At 33.3% G+C, this 17,576-nt stretch overlaps 1 protein-coding gene across 7 annotated transcripts in view; it reads right to left on the minus strand.

Moving 5' to 3' along the window:
* The window catches only part of LOC115989551 (putative disease resistance protein RGA3), a 105,518-nt gene that overhangs the window by 83,380 nt on the left and 4,562 nt on the right, over nucleotides 1-17,576 (minus strand). The window contains exons 2-21 of one of the 7 annotated variants that reach the window (XM_031113283.1): nucleotides 13,794-17,249; nucleotides 12,897-13,194; nucleotides 12,217-12,373; nucleotides 12,056-12,112; nucleotides 11,695-11,792; nucleotides 11,505-11,603; nucleotides 11,357-11,402; nucleotides 11,051-11,205; nucleotides 10,483-10,537; nucleotides 10,263-10,398; nucleotides 10,103-10,176; nucleotides 9,978-10,015; nucleotides 9,750-9,853; nucleotides 8,471-8,535; nucleotides 8,166-8,265; nucleotides 7,981-8,049; nucleotides 7,765-7,799; nucleotides 7,506-7,595; nucleotides 7,298-7,402; nucleotides 6,096-6,602 (exon numbers count right to left, since the gene is read on the minus strand). In XM_031113283.1, the coding sequence (XP_030969143.1) occupies nucleotides 13,881-17,249 (3,369 nt within the window). In that variant the 3' untranslated portion in view covers nucleotides 6,096-6,602; nucleotides 7,298-7,402; nucleotides 7,506-7,595; ... (15 more) ...; nucleotides 12,897-13,194; nucleotides 13,794-13,880. Of the gene's footprint in view, nucleotides 1-6,095; nucleotides 6,603-7,297; nucleotides 7,403-7,505; nucleotides 7,596-7,764; nucleotides 7,873-7,949; nucleotides 8,050-8,165; nucleotides 8,266-8,470; nucleotides 8,536-9,466; nucleotides 9,611-9,749; nucleotides 9,854-9,977; nucleotides 10,016-10,102; nucleotides 10,177-10,262; nucleotides 10,399-10,482; nucleotides 10,538-11,050; nucleotides 11,206-11,356; nucleotides 11,403-11,504; nucleotides 11,604-11,694; nucleotides 11,793-12,055; nucleotides 12,113-12,216; nucleotides 12,374-12,896; nucleotides 13,195-13,793; nucleotides 17,250-17,576 lie in introns of those variants that run through there. The other 6 variants (XM_031113282.1, XM_031113280.1, XM_031113284.1 and 3 more) reach the window with 6 other exon arrangements.

Raw genomic sequence — 17,576 nt, forward strand, 5'->3', positions numbered from 1 at the left:
ATCAGGATCTCTAGTGATGTGTTCAAAATTTTAAATGGCATATACTTAAGTTCTTCCAAAAATAATTTGAATGTTATTGTAAACTGAGATTTCTTATAAATTTATGTGTTTATTTGTTAATTATAAAAGCTGATTCTATTGTTAATGTCATACAGAAACTAATTTTAAGATATTTCATATTTTAGATAGCCAGTAGAAGTATTCAATCACACGATTTTTGTTTTTTAAAGCAAATGCCCCTGTGGTGATTTTGTTGTTGTCTTTGGTGTAATTTTTAAAATACTGTCCCTTGGCGCCTTTTATTCATATAGTATGCTAACACTCGGCTTTATCAACATCCAGACTAAGCAATTTCATCAACAGATTCTCCATCAATCAAACAATATTACAAACACAAGAAATTAATTAAATTAACTTAATGCCAAGCTCTGGATGTTGTTTTTATGGCATGAAGATCATCTTTATGCCAAGCTCTTCCACCTTTTAAATTAACTTCACTCCCATGATCTAGTAAGATGGGCGATATGATCAAAGCATTAAGGTTGATCATTTTGGTTCTGAGGCGAGAGTAGAAAAATCCAGCTAAAGAGACGACTAAAGCCACTCCAAACTTCAATAAAAGAGGTTTTATATCCCACACAAACACAGAGAGAGTTGTAGCTAAATTCACCATCATCATTCAACAACCCCTACCTGTAGCTAAATTCATGAATCCCCACACAAACAGAGATCACAGGTCCTCTTCTTCATCATCATCCATCTAAATGCTCAAAACAAAACCATATGACCTATGTCAGATTAGTCCACATACCCAAATCAAGAAAATCCATGTGACCCATATTACTAACCATTAATGAATAAGAAATATCAAATTTAGTAAAAAACCTTACTAGTTTATGTTAAATTCAATGACCAAAATTAGAAAGATTCCTTAAAACCAATCACAAGTTGGACCCAAAAAGGATAAAAACAAAAAATAAAATTTACACAGAACTAATTTCAGTTCATGCTAATCACAGATAAATAAAAAGATTATGCATACCAGCAACAACAACATCTCTACCATCCATTTCCAATCAACACCAAAATAATCCAATAAAAACAATTAAAAACAGGTTAGACCCAAATAGGATAAGAAAGAAATATATACATCAAATTTAAGAACTAATTTTAGCTTATGCTAATAATAGACAAAAGAAATAGATTATACATACCAAGAAACAAGAACATATATAAAACCCATTTCAAACTAGCAAAACTTAATCCAATAAAAACAAAAAATAAGGAAGACCCTTTTCAGTTTATGCTGATTCTAGATAGAGAGAGAGAGGGTTTACCAAAAAGAGACCGTTACAAAAGGCATTGAACCAGGGTGGAACAACAGAACAGTAACGTTTTGATGTTGTCTTTGGTTTCTGTTTCTATTGAGAGTTTGTTTGTTTATTTAGGCCTGTTTCATAGGTTTGATTGAAAAAGACAGTTGGGTGTGAACACAAATCTTGGGTCGTTGTTATGATAGTATTAACAAACACTGGCCACAGACTCTTGTCTTACATGTCAAGATTAATATGATGTACAGAATGTAGGTGTGCTGGAGAGAGATATATAACAGAAATCGTGGGAATTTGGTTATAGACAGATAGAGAAGATTCTGATTCCAAGTTAAGCAGCAAAGAAAGATATATAGGTTAAGCCAATAAAAAAATGAACTAGATAATTTGGTGGGTTAATTTTAGATGACCTTTGTGCCTAAAAACTAATGGCTGACCAATTTAATCGCTATTTATTTTTTTATTTTTAAAAAAAATTTCCTTCCATTTATCACTAGAGAAGGGATAGGATAAAGAAATTTAGGAAGTTAAACAAGAAACATTTGTTTTATTATATAAATGAAAACAGAAAATTAAATTTTTTTTTTCATTCTTTTTTTTCTTTTTTTTAATATCCAATAAAATTATCAGATGGAGTTTAAAATTGTTGCTCATCGAAAAAAAAAAAAAAAAAAAAAAATTGTTGATCTATTAGCAAAATTGGCATTCTGTTTTAATGGTCCCTAAATTAGTGGGGCTCTTCTAGGCCATAAGCACAACAACCCACCTCAAAGTCAAAGATCTTCATAGTTTCTACCATGTTTTTGTTTTAGTGTTTTTCCCTTGAGGAAAAATAAAAAAACATTATTGAATTGCAAATTGTATGGAAAAATAGATTGATCCAATGACAGTAGCAAAATAGCAAATTCAAACCTTTGTTTTATTTTTTTGAATAATATCGAGAGGCATGGACTCATTTTCTTTTCTATTTCTCTAAGTTAGAACAAAACAAATTGGAGTGGGGTAGGGAGGGGGATGGAATATACTGATTCGTGGATTGGTTTATAAATAAACCAAGCTCTTTGTTTATAACTTGAGTGTGACTTAAGGGAAAAAAAAAAAAAAAAAAAGTAATAACACTCCCCTTCTTTGAGCCTTAAGGTTTGAAGGAATTAACACTCTTCCCTTTTATTTATATTAATAACAAAATATTTCAAATTTATTTAAGAATCTCTTTATAAATTTAGAATAAAAGTACAAAATTATAAATTTAGAATAAAAGTACAAAATTTATCAAGTACCAAAACATTTGCAATGACAAATCTCTCTATAACTCATTGAGAAAAAAAAAAAATGATTGCAACTACAAATCTCCCTATAACTTGTTGAGAAAAAAAAAAGGAAAAAAAAATTTTATTACTTAATATTTTAAATTACGCTTTAATTTAAAATTTAAAAATAAGGGTTTTTAATTTTGAAATTGAGGATAATTTTGGAAACCTACCCTTAAGCACCACATTAGTACACAATTTTTTAATATTAATTTAATAAAATTTGGACAAACAAATGTAAAAGGAAAAATGTTTTTTCCCTTCAAGTTTGGAGTGAAGTGTCATTTTTCCAAACTTCAAGAAAAGAGAATGTAATTACCCAAAAAAAAAAAAAAAAAACGTGTATATTTGTTAATTTATTAAAGAAGTTAAGCTCAAGTTTAAGTTAGGGCATGTTTGGTAGACTGTAATAGGCACTGTAATGTAATAGTTATTCCTATGGTTTAGTTATTCTTTAGTTTGGTTATGTTTTTATTACAAGGAGTAGTGATTCCTTATGAATAGCTATTCTTCAAAATGAGGAATAACTATTCCTCTTTAAAATGTTGTATTAGTTATTCCTAAGTAAGTACAATAATTTCAAAACTTAATATATTTCAAAATAAGCAAACTTTTCATATACATCTAACAATTATAAAAATAAAAAATCATAAAAAATAACACATATCTTTTTTAAATTTAAAAATAACAATTTTTAAGGAGATATAATTGTATAAGTAAGATATTTCCTAAAATAAATGTTAAATTTCATTCTAATGTTATAACTCACAACAAAACTAATGAATATGTTTAGTTATTACATTACAACACACTTTATTACTAGTAATAAAGATTACAATTCCTGTCATAATTCTCATTCAGTGTACTAAACGTACCCTTAATGTTCAACTATTAAATAATTCAAATTCAAACATAATAGTATATTTATGAACAAGTTATTGATTATCAAAATATGAGACTCAATCTAAGTTATATAATATTATATGTTTATATGCGTGTATAATAGAATTTAAAATTTTAGACTTTGGCTAATGCGATTACCTTCACATCAATTAAATTATGCCATAAAAGTCATAACATTAACGTAGTTAGCTTACGGTTTGTGGCATAAAAAAAAGGCGAAAAGCACATTTTCGTCCCTATATTTTCAAGCGATTTCTATTTTAGTCCTTAAATTTTATTTTTACCGTTTTTAGTCCTTATTTTCAAAAACGCGTTCTATTTTGGTCTCTACCGTCATCTCTGTAACGAAAATTTCCTATGTGGCAAATGTAATGCACTGTTAGAATATAAAGTGCTTGGCCATTAAAATAATAATAAAAAGTTTTAATTAACATTTAAATAATACCACATCAACATTTTAAATATTAAAAAAAGCCACGTCAGAAATAATTAAAATAAAATTCTAAAACATGTGATTTTTAAAACTAAATTAAATAAAATAATTAAAATAAAATTTTCTTTTCCTTTCATTATTTTCTTCAGAAGAACATATTCATATATGTTTTTTGTGTTCTTCCCCAAGAACATGACTGTTCATATTCATATTCTTAGCAAATTAATTCTTAGTTTCTTTTCATTTATCTGTCTTTCTTGTACTTTCTTTAGAGCCAAACACATCAAAACTCAGATCAATAATAGTTAAACAAAATAAAATTTAATTAAGCATTTTCTTGGCAACGTCAATCTCAAGATTTGAACATTTTTCTCTCCTAATTGGTAATCCAGAAAATCCCCTTTTCACAAACCCAACAAATTCTCATTCATAAACCCAAAAAACTCCCTTTCACAAACCCAGAAGATCCCTTCTCAACACACACAGCAAAAAGTCCTTTTCACAAACCCACAAACCCAGAAGATTCCTTCTCAACACACGCAGCAAATAGTCATTTCACAAACCCAGAATATCCCTTCTCAACACATACAGCAAATGAGTTTTTCAAAATTTTCAAAAATCAGAAACAAATAAAATAAACCAAGATCGGCTTCAGATCCTCTTCAAATTCTATCCCAAGATAGAGAGGGTGAGATGAGAAAGTGAGAAAGAGAGGAAAACGTGGGCCTTCAGATCTGCTGGAAACCCATACCACACACCACATACGACCCAAAAACTGACCCACCACCTTGTCGAACCCACCACCGATGAACTTTACCGATCCCACCAGCGGTGAACCTTGCCGAACCCACCACCGATGAACCTTACCGATCCCACCACCTGGGAACCTTGCCGAACCCATTGACTAGAAGGATCTTACCAACTTGATAGCTGCGGCAGCGGCGGCGGCGGCGATTAAAGGAGATGAATGGTGGGAGCTTCGACCAAGGGGTACTGAGAGAGAGAGAGTGAGATCAAGAAATGGAAGTTTGAGGTGTAAGAATCTGAGATGGTTTTGATTAAAGGTGAGAGGGAGGAAGTCTGAGATTAGAGAGAGTTGTAAGAAAATCTATACATATTTTTTAAATTATTTTATTTATTTTTAAAATTGACAAATTTAAAAAGAAAATGGTTTTGATTTTAAATTCATTTTAAATGCTGACATGGAGTTTTTAAATGTTAATTAAAACTTTTTATTATTATTTTAATGATCATGTAAGCACTTTATATGTCAACAGTACATTCCGTCCACCACATAGGATATTTCTGTTATTGAGATGACGATAGAGACTAAAATAGAACGCGTTTTTGAAAATAAAGACTAAAAACGGTAAAAATAAAATTTAGGGACTAAAATGGAAACCGTTTGAAAATGTAAGGTCGAAAATGTGCTTTTTGCTTAAAAAAAATGAATAGGACTATAATATAATATCGTGTTGACCTTTTAACAATATAATGTGGTTGTGGCTTTTTTCTCAAAAAAAAGGGTTGTGGCTTTATCATGGCCATAATTGCTAACTGCCTAATAAGTGAACAAATAGATGGTATAGAGCCTAACACGCTCAAAAGTTAGCCTTCATAAATCTTTATGTACAAATCTGGAATTGCATTTGTAGGAACTTAAATGAAGTAATAGAGACATTCTTATTATGAAAGTAGGTTCGATACAAGACTTTTTTGTGTTAGCAAGACAGATATCAAATGTAAATGTTATGCTCACTAATACTAGCAAGTCACCCCACCTTGAATATCCAGCATTGTTCAATGACTTTTTAAGGAAATATGACTTATTATTGTAGAAGAAAATGTCACACAGATTTGTTACTTTGAGAAGATAGTTACAGATAGAAGTATATAGCAATCTCACTTCTATAATCTCAAGTATAAGGCACCTAAAACATGCATTGTAGTTGATGGCATCTAAAACACACATTGTAGTTGATAGCATCTAAGGTTTGTGATGTTCCAGTTTTACTTGGAATTGATCGCCCACCAAATACCAAATCTCCAATCATAGCACTAGGGGCTGAACATCAAATAGTTCACCGCAGTAAAACCACAACCATATTTGACACCATCAACAATCCAGACGAAAGCAAGTTTACAAAAAAATTTCAATGAGTAGCATCACATGCATGTCAAAGGAGGATGATGGAAAAAAAAATGCGTACTCCCGAAAGCTTCATGGCTATACACAAGTCACAGCACAAAAAAGGTTCAAAAATATGGAATTACATGTAAATGTTGGATGCAAATTCTAGGCTCGAAATTGAAAAACTGAGTTCACTGGTCATAAATTTCTTGGTGTGCTGTGTGCCACTGCTTCACAATATTGTTTCTTGAACTCCATGACATGCTACATTGATGCGCCTATGATATGTTAATGGAGTTTCATCAACCAACACTGTTGTCTACAAATCAAGCATAGAGATTTTCCATTTTGCCCTTTGGAGCTCTGTCATTTGACTGTGTAGAGCTTTATCAATCAACTGTACTTGTACCAGAATGTAAGAAATAGCTTTCTGAGGTACATCGTTGCTTATTAATTCCCACCAATTTAAAATGTGCTTCACCAAATGTTCAAGACTGCACAGCCAAAGATGTAAGAAGGGGAAAATTTTGTTAAAAATACTCATAAGCAAAGCCCATAAACAAAATCTCCAAACTAAAGGGGTATTTAGACAACTCCATGGAAACCTTAGCTTTAATACCAAGATCATTTTATTAATTCACAATAATGGTAAATCCTCTTAATCACCCTTTGATTTGTAGGTTATGATATTGGTGGATTAACTGACTATAAAATCATTCTTGTGAAAGTGTGAACCAGAAGTGAATTTTGATGAAATTCTCCACTCCAAATTTTATGGAAGTGTAAAGAATATGAGAATAATTCCAACGTTTAAGCACTTGTAAACTCCATTGAACAATCAATCAGGTGCTTTCACAATTAAATGTTTTTAAAACCATATTGAACATCATGATAAATTTTCCCAACATTGGATGTAAGACCATCACTGCTATGAAAATTTTAGTGGATTTGACACCAAAAGAAAATCACAAGTATTTAGTGTAAGTATACAAAACGTGCAAGATTCAGAAAATTATGCCACTCCCAACTAGTCCTCTTAATCCCCTACAATAACATAGTATAATAATATTGAGCAATGTGTTGGTTATTATAAGAAAAATGGAAATTATAATTACAGATTTTATTGTTTAAGTTCTTAGATAATATGAAAAAGGTAAGATGAAAAAGAAGAATAAGGATAAATAGTTACCTATATGTTGAATGAGATACACAATACCATAGCCTGTACTTAATGGCCTTCAATTTCACGTACATGCAAATAAGTGGCTAACTGTAAAATTTGTGGACACTCGGACTGTAAGAGCAAATTAATAATTTTAAATTTAATGCATGGTTGTAAAAGGATTACAAAAACGACATTGATCAATGAAAAAAGCTTTCAATATATCCCTCACTACCTTGAATTCTCTAGCCACAAATACACAGGATAACATTGCTTGCAAATTTATATGACAAAATGCCCCATCAAGTCCCTTTCTCAAAATATGCTGAATTCAAGGGAACAAAAATCAAATTATCAAGGTAAGCATATCGAATGAGAGAAATCAGAGTATGTTAAGGCTACAAAGCACAAGACTTGAAGCCAATCTTTTGGACCATCAATACTAACAGTCATGAACTAGGAACTTCTAGTTATAAGATAAAGGTGAAGCTCACCGCTGCAGCGTGCAAATCCTTCTCAATGCTTACAACTTCAAACATGGGCATCAATACAGAATGTTAGGCCTCATCCATGTGAGTGTCAGAAGCAAAAGACTCTGTAATCTAAATCAGGATTAATAACCAGCTTGAGATAATTTTGAGATTAAATTATATGCATCAGGAGATAAGATCAGACTCACAATGCACAGGTTAAACAAAGCATATGATTACCGGAGTTCCATTATCAATGTTTTATGGGGCTCCAGCCACAATATCTTTGAATGCACGCCATTTAGTTTCCTACAGAGAAGGATAGTCTTTTATGCAAGTTACACATTTGTAAATTATCATTTTCACAGCAACTTATTAATGTTCCATTGCATAGCCCACGCCTCATAAAATGAATCCAATTTTACCTCTGCAACAAGAAAGCCAATATTCGCGCCAACCCAAATTTCATTACCACGTAGATCATAGAGTCCCTCTTCAAGTTCCATTTACTCCAAGCAAGTGCAACTGGTTGGAATGCATAGATCAATAACCACTGAACATATAAACTGGAGTTGCCAAGTTAATGATAACTATGAAAATGAAATAATAAAGTTATCTGTGGCAAACAATATATATTTAGTATATTCCCTGGGCCTGAATGGTTAAACTACTTTGGAGGTGTTACTAAGCCATGTGATGTCCAGATTATGGTGCTACAAAAAAATTTAACCTTTTGCAGGACGTTTCCCTCTGGCACAAGATTTTCTTCCATGAGGAACATTGTTTCAAGTTCACCTTGCATAATAAATAAGACAAAATGAATTATAAATAAAAGAAAAATAATAACATCTAGTGATTCTCTCTCGTTGTTCCTTAGCTCTCTTTTTCTTTGTAATTAGTTTTTCCTTTATGTTTCTGCTTTTCTTTCCTTTTTTGTAATCTTTCTTTTGCTTTGTGCTACTTTGCATAAAGCAGTTTTTTTTTAATAAACATCTTTCTTACTTATCGGAAAAAAAACATCATCTTTAAAGATTGCCACATAAATTATTTTGTATTTATAATTGTGCATTCTAAGCCTTTGAATTGTTCTTGTTTTTGTTGTTGCCATTGAAGTACTAACTGTGCATTCAAGTGCAAATTCTAAAATCATAGCCACCAAAATGGTGTCTAACAAACTATGTATTGTTTTGGTCTCTTTATCTTTCCTCATTGCCCCCTTTCTTCTTTAAATTTTATAATACAAAATATTGATGTCCAATTGGCTTTTCAACTAATCTTAATTTTATGCTTAGAAACTAAACAATCTTCCAACTCATTATAATTTATTGAGAAAGGAATCAATATAGGCTTGCAGACCAATTTTAAAGAAATTTCTTTTCATTAGTAAAAGATATCAAGGTGAACTATAGTGCTTCAGAATGCTAATCAGATAAAAGCTAAGCAACTAATAGTAGCAAAGCAGACATTGGCCCAAAAGAAAGGTAGCCTTGAACTCTTGTTATGGTGTGGCTTCAGTGCTATTTACAATTACTTAGTCTTGTACATAAAAAATTCTGATAGCGATAACATGTTGAAATTTAGTTCTAATCAATGGTGAGAAGATGCAGCAATTATTCAATGCAATGGTTTGGGGCAATCTAATAGGAATAATTGACAACTAGTTAAGAAAAAAAAGTGAATTGAATTTATGAAACATGAGTATCTAGTTCTTGATTGTATTAGAAACCTGAAAACCCTCATAAATGAATATGTGATACATCAACACTAGAACAGTATGAAAGGCAAGAAGAGTCACAAGCAATTTTACTTTGCCTCAACCAAAATAGGAGGGAGAAAAAGAACATAAAGATTTCTTGAATACTGTGATTACCTGTATCATAAAAGAAATGAACCAAAACAAAAAAGGAAAGTAAAAATCTCCTTCAGCGAAGAAATCGTAATAAGCCAACAAGAAACTCTTATTCACTTCCATTAATGTTGGTTTCATAAAAGCAGTATCCGATTGTTACCTCCCATGCCCACACTCTTCCAGTTGGGATGTTGTTCCAAGATGTTTGTAATATCTTCTTCTACCTGGTGGTTGCTTCCCATGCATGCCACAGAACACTTTAGCCTTGAGACAAGAAACAAGCATATGACATTGATTAAAAAGTCAATATATATATTTTTAATGTAATAGTTACGAGCATTCAAAAATATGGATAAGAGATAACATAAAGATTTTGCTGGCCAATTACCTCGGTTGCTTTTTATGTGTCACCAAATAGACTGGCCCCTACAGAACACTAGCATTTGAAGTCAAGATTGTTTTTGCTGCATCTTTGAAATGATAACAGAGCTTTGTAGTTAGAAATTTACTCACAATGTCTGAGGCCCAAGGGAACGCAACATTTTGGATGATGTCTGGCCAGAATAAGGGCAAAGTATTCCTTGACCCTTAATAGGTTGGAAATTATTGTTACTAACTATGGAGCAAAAAGAAAATGCAGCAACATCATGGAAAGAGAAGAATAAAAAGTTACCTGTAGGAAAATTAGAATTGAGGTACCCATATCAAAGGCAAGAGTTATATGGCTTCAATACCTATATTTTTTGCTCATTCTGATGACAAATTTGGATTTTTTTTTTCTTTACTTGGTCCAATCTTCTCTTGTCCACCTTTTATTAAGCCATTCCAGAATTAGGAAATTATGGATGGTAACAAAAGGTAGGAATTTTTTTTTTTTAAAAAGGAGCATTTACCGGTCTCTCTTGCATGGGATGTTTTATCCAAACACATCACAGTTCCCAACTCAACCTGCTTAATGAACAAGAAGAAAGAATGAGAGAATTAATGTATAAGAATTTTTTTTTTTTTGGGTGTTACTAAAGGGGCATTCTAGTTTCACTTCTAGAATTACAGATACCATAATTATGTCGAGCAATATTTTTGGCCTAAAAAACCATTGTCATTACCCTTTCTCAACTATACAATTTTTATAACAAAAAAATAGAAGGGCTAGTTGCTTCTTTATGACAAGTTCTTCTCTTGCTAGAAACTGTAAAATGTTCCAACTCATAATTGCTTAAAAGGAATGGACATAAGAACAAGTCCTTTTTTCAAGAAATTTGTTGGAAAGCGAAAGCGAAAACAAAGAACATAAAAACAAGAATTCATTTCACGTGTACCTATTTCTTAACTATAAACAATCATATAATGTAGTTATATGGCTTTTTGCTAAGAAAATCAATTAACTAACTCATACAAGAAATAAAGGAAAATTTATGGAGCATTTTTAACTATTTTGATTGTTTGAAAAGCTGGAATTACCTAGTAAATAAATGTGTGATCAAACAAGAGAGCTATGGCTCCAAAAAAGAGGTGAAAAGAGAAAGAGGGAAGAGAAATCACACTTTGCCTTAACCAGAAATGGAGGGAGAGGGAGTAGTTACAAAGTACATTTATCTTTAGCATTCTGTAATCATCTGTATCCTGAAGGAAATAAACCAAAATTAATGAGGAAACTCATGATGGGATTGAGGCAGTAAAGACCAAAGAAGTCATAAGAATCTAGTAGAAAACACTGTTCATTCAAGAATCTAGTTGGTCCTCATAGGGGAAAAACAAAATACATACCTTCAAAATAAGGTGGATAAGAGGAAGAAATCAGACAATGCTAAGACTACAATGAAGCATTTGGAAAAAGCCAAACTTTTAGATCATTATCACTTCGGAACATTCAAAAACTAGGAACTTCTAGTAAAAAGATGTGTACAGAGCCTACCTGTAGTGCATAACACCATTCTCTATGCATACAACTTCAAATATGGGCTAAATGAGTCTCGTTTACGGTATGTAAACAGCAAGGACCTTTTTCTGTGGCCTGAATTATGAGTGGCAACCAGATTTCAATTATATGAGATTTAAACTTATGATTTCATTAGGAGATAAGGTAGATGTGATCTAAAACCCACCACAAATTATTCAAAGCGTCCTGGACTTCCAATATGTCTTTATCAATGGTTTTAGGAAGTCCATCCATAACAACTTTGAGAGCACGCCTTCTAGTTTCCTGCAAAGAAGAGTGCTCTTTTACACAAGTTTCAAATTTTTACTTATCATTTTGCAGAAGCTTCTTAGTATTACTTTATATATATATATATATATATATAGTTACAACTTGGATGTCTCCTTTAGAAACACCATGAGATCTTGAGCTAAAAGACTCTTAATATTACACAACCCAGTCCTAACAAAATCAGGGATCCTAAAATAATCCAATTTCACCTCCACAGTACAACAAACCAATATTTTTGTTGAATCAAATTGCATTACCTCATATTAATATCACAAAAGTTCTTTCCAAGTCCCATCTACTCCACGAAAGTACAACTGCTAAGATGCAAGAGTTAACAATTACTAAACATATAAATTGGAGCTATTTCCCAAGGCAAAGACAACTATGTAAATTCAAGTCTGAAAGTTTAATGTCAAACATTATGCAACATGCTCTGCTCCTGAATTCTGCAGACAGCTTTGGAGATGCAACTGACCCCTCTAGATGTTCCAATCATGGTGCCAAAATCTTTTGCATAGCCATTCCCTCTTGTGCGAGATGTGCTTTCGCAAATGACACATAGTTTGGAGTTCACCCTGCACAATAAAAAAAGATGACGGAATGATAGAATGAAACACAAAGCATGAGCTGAGAAAATTTTATCAAGCTTTGCAATTGAGATTATTTTGTGGTACCAAACGTGAATTCTAGTGAAACTTCTAGAATTACTACCCCTTAAAAAATGAAAATAAAAGATAAAAACTAAAAATCATATCTAGCAACAGATTTTTCTTTTCTTTTTTTTATTAGTCATATCTAAGCAATGGATTTTGGACACATATCCTTTCTTATTGTACTTTTCCTCACAAAATTTGTAATCAGAAAAAATGACGGCCAACTGTCTTTTTACAAAACTAAATTCTCTGCTCTGAAACTACTCAATCTTTAAGGTAAAGGTTAATTGCTTAGGAGAAAGAACTGACATAAGACCACAACCCATTTGAAAAAAAAAATGTAATAGTTGGGAAAAATACAAACTCAGAAAAAAAAAAAAAAAAAAAAGGTGGGGGTTGGGTGGGGGGGAAGTATATGGGGGCTGAAAAAAACGCAAGAAGTTACCTGTAGGAGAACTATAATCTAGTGCCCATATTAAACCAAAAGTTCAACGGCCTTGATTCCAGAATTTGGGGAATTTCTGGACTGGTCCACTTTTCTACTCTTCACCTTTTACTTTGTCATTCCAAAATTAACCAACTATGGATGGCATAAACAGACAAACAAACAACAGACTTTTATCTACTTCTTCCCTCTGATCCCAGTGCTAACATTCCACTCTCTCCCTCTTTATTTGCATGAAACACTTCAATCCAAAGGACAAGAAAACCACATGCACTCCTCCGGATTCAAACTCTTGAACCTGTGACGTTAAAGCTAACAATTATGAGCTAAATCCTCATGCTAAATATTTATTCTAGAAATTTAATAGATAGAAGATTGCATAAGTTGCAAATTATCACATACCTTCCTGACCTTTCATTTGTCAGTATGTGATACAAAATGCAAGCCTTACTGCAATTTTAAAATGAAAAATAAGTTTCCAAACATGCATCCATACGCACAAATTTTCTCCAGCACAAAACATGCTTCCCATTTGATTTTACCACAGAGAAAACACTTTAAAAAAAGTAGAGTCTTTTCTTTGATTTTACCGCAGTAGTAAAAAAACGTTAATATTCTCATTAAAAAAAATAGTTAAACTTCAATCTGACCCTTTTCTTTTTCTTTTCAAATAGATAAATCTCCAACACATTTTTGTAATTTTGTGAATAGTGGGCAAATGAAATTGAACTATTTGATCACAAATCTGATGAATTTATCTACGAACGTTGTTAATTTAAATTTGTTATTTATGGTGGGAATTATTTTCCTAGACAAATAGAATATATAATTGATATAAAAAGAAAGAAGAAGAAGAAGAAAAAAAAAAAAAAAAAAAGACAAAGTGAAAGAAGTTACCTTATCTGAATGGATGCGACTTGCAGACCCCAATCGAACTGAGATTCAAGTTTCTTCCATTGGACGACCATGTCTTCGCACAGATTTCTAATCAATGTCGATGTTGGGTATGTGAGAAATCTTGGGCCATTGATCTCCTATCTCTGCTTTGCAACATTCACTGAGAATTGGACTATACCAGATCTTCAGTTTCTTCAAGGGAGTTGTAGGAAGGAAGTCTGGCAGCGACTTCAGCTTGGGGCATTGATAAATATACAAAAACTGAAGACGTGGCATAATAGTGATAGTAAAACCACTTTCTTGTGCTTCTTCTTCTCTCATTGTTCCTCCAATCCCATCCCATTCTTCCCACTCTTCCATCTCCCAAAATTGAAGAGACTTTAAATTAGGGAATAAGACAAGCGAAGAAGAAGAAGATGATGATGTCCATCCCTTCTCGTCGTCTATCTTCTTGTTGTTGTTGAATTCTTCTTCTATTCCCAAAAATTCAACGCCCACCTTTTTCACTCTATCGCCAAACCCTATGTGTAATGATTCGAGCAACAGCAGCTTCCCCAAAGGGGGCAAATGCTCTACGTTGTTCTTCAGATCGAGACTAAGTGTTTTCAATCCAGATAATGTTGCCAATGTCATCCAATTGGAAATTCCACAATCGACAGTCAATTTCTCTAACGAAGTTTTCTCGAGGAAGTTGGGCAGTGACTTTAGCTTTGGGCACCCAACAATTATGAAAACCTGAAGACGTGGCATAATTAAAACTGATTCTGAAACACCACTTTCTCCCATCCCATCCCATTCTTCCCACTCTTTCATAATCTCAAAACAGAGAGATTTCAAATTAGGGAATAAGATAAGTGATGATGTTGATGTTGATCCCTTCTCCTCATCCTTCTTCCTATTGGATTCTATTCCCAAAAATTCAACACCCACCTTTTTCATACTTTTCGCACCTTCTATCACTAATGATTCGAGGAAACGCAGCTTCCCCAGAGGAGGCAATTGCTCTAACTTACCCCATGACTCAAGCTTAAGCTTTTTCAAAATGGTCAAAGACATCACCCAATTAGGATACCCTGTACCCCCGTACCCATAAATCCATAAACTCTCCAACTCTGGATGTGGCTCCAACGCATTAAGAACTAATTCATCAATCTCCCCTCTTCTATTCTTAGCTCGCCCACCAAAATGTAATCTCAACTTACGGAGGTGTATCTTATTTTTTAGTTGTGCATTTTCAGCCTCTTGTACATCTGTTACGTTTTCCAGGCCTCCTATCTCAAGAGACCCTTTAAGGTGGACTAGATTCTTCAACTCTCCAAGTTTACATTCCCCAATATTGTCTATACCACCTATTATGAATTTCTTTAATGTTCTGAGATCACCCAATCTTCCAAACCCTTTTGGAAAGGGTACGGTCAATTCAATACAATAATCAATAAGAAGATGTCTTAATTTAATTAATTTACCCATTCCTTGGGGTAATTTCTTAATTTTATCACAATCACTAATATCCAAAGTTTGTAAATTACATAAATTACACAACATTTCAGGTAATTCTGTAATTTCAGAACAACCTGATAAATTGAGCAATCTTAAATGTTTTAATTTTTCCACTTCATTTGGAAGTTTCTCAAAGGAAGTATGTTTCAAATTCAATGACCGGAGGCATGTCAAATGCTGGAATAAATCAGATGAGAAGACCATACTTGAATTTCTAAAAAAAAGAGTCCGTAGATTTTTTGCATCATAGATGGATATTGGAAATTGTGTTCCCTTAATAAATTTGAATGTCAAATGGCGAGCACTTTTCCAATCTATCTCCAACACTTTGTCAACATCAATTGTGAAGCATTCATTTTTTGTCATTGATAGGGCAAAGTCATGCACCATATCATGCATTTTGCATCTTATTATCTTATTATCATCATCATTGTTGTCTTTCTCAAAATCTTGGAAGAAGGCGTGCATAACTAATTTTTCAAAGTACCTTTCTCCCATATCCTCCATATTAGATTTCGAGCCAGAATATCCTTGTGCCATCCATTGGTAAACCAACTCATTTCTAGAAAAGAGATAATCCTTTGGAAAGTTAGCACAATACAAGAAGCATTGTTTTATTGCTGACGGCAATTCATTATAACTAAATAAGAATGGTCCTAAAACACCATTTTGAACATCTTCTAATTCCCATAAATTACTGTCCAAAATAGTCTTCCATTTTTGCCTACTTCTTTGGCTGCCCATGACACTCCCTAGAATCTTTGCAGCTAGTGGCAAGCCCTTACACTTATTTGCTAGTTCTCGACCAAGTTTTCCTAGTTGCTCATCGTCTTTGTCAACAGATGCCATTTGACTGCATATCAACCAGCTGTCTTCGTTAGACAGTACCTCCAAATTCATGGTATAAGCACTATTTACCATCTTTGCAACTCCCTCCTTACGTGTGGTGATCAAAATTCTACTACCTTGAGCCCCACATCTGAGTGCAAGTTCGAATGGCTCCCAATCATTGGGTTTTTCAGACCACACATCATCTAAGACAAGAAAAAACTTCTTTCCTCTTATCAAATCACAAATTCTATTTACTAGATTTTGCAATTGGGTAATGTTAGGGGATTGACCTACAATAGATTCAACAATTGCCTTGGCAACCCTAATCTGATCAAAAGGATCAGAAACACATACCCATATTCGCATTTCAAAATGGGCCTGCACATCATCATTATTGTAAGCTAGTTGGGCAAGAGTCGTTTTTCCCATACCTCCCATGCCTATTAAGGAGATGACATGGGGGCTCTTTTCTTCTTGGCAATCCTCGCCCAAGAGGATGCTCACTAGCTCCTCCCTTTCCTTACCACGACCGCAAATTTTAGACACATCAACAAGGGAGGTAGTTGTTGGTCGCTCAACTACTTTAGTACCCCTATTCAACTCAAACCCGAAACCGACTCTCTCTTTAAAAAGCTCATCTAACTTTCCACTCAGGTCTTTTATTTCGTGAGCAAAGCTGTCATGCATACTAAGTTTATGAACTGGACGGAGCCATGATGAAGGGGAAGGGATCATAGAGAAGCTTACCTTCGTCTTCTTCCGAGCATGAGAGCTTTCAGCAATCTCTTCTTCTTTCTCCTCTTCCTGGATCCTTGCTTTGATCAATTCAGTGTTCCACTCATCCAACACGTCGTCCATCAGGTAGAATGTGTCTTTGAGCTTTCCTAACCAAAGCTTCACAGCTGCCTCGGTCATTTGTCTTGTCTCAGCATCTTCGAGCACCGCCTGGATCATTCGGAGATTGTCTTCGAGCTTCCGGACTTCTTGGTCAACACCCACGACCAACTTTATCTCTTGTTCCGCCTCCCCAACAGCAATTGAAGTCAACTGCTCCAAGAGAGCAGAAACTAGAACCCCGGCCATACTTGCAGTGGGAGTTGGAAGTTTAATAGATAATAGATGAAACTGAAAAAAGATAACGCAAATTAGAGGTGGTACTGGTATTCTTCTTTCCTGCTTTTATAATGAACTCGCCCTTGAGAGAGAAGCAAGGAAAAAAAAAAAAGAGTAATAGGAAAAGCCAAAGGACCTTCTGCTGTTTGTTGGAGAGTAAAATTAATTATCTATCAATGCACTTTTTTTTTTTTTTTTTTTAAGAATCACTTGCATCTACCGTTCCATCTACCAAACTTCTTAAAAAGTTAGAACAATAGCTGCAAGTTCTATGGTAATAACTAATATATATGGTTTACCAAAAAAAACTAATATATATGGATATAAATTACAATCTGC

Source organism: Quercus lobata, chromosome 5, assembly GCF_001633185.2.
Source record: "Quercus lobata isolate SW786 chromosome 5, ValleyOak3.0 Primary Assembly, whole genome shotgun sequence".
NCBI lineage: Eukaryota > Viridiplantae > Streptophyta > Magnoliopsida > Fagales > Fagaceae > Quercus > Quercus lobata.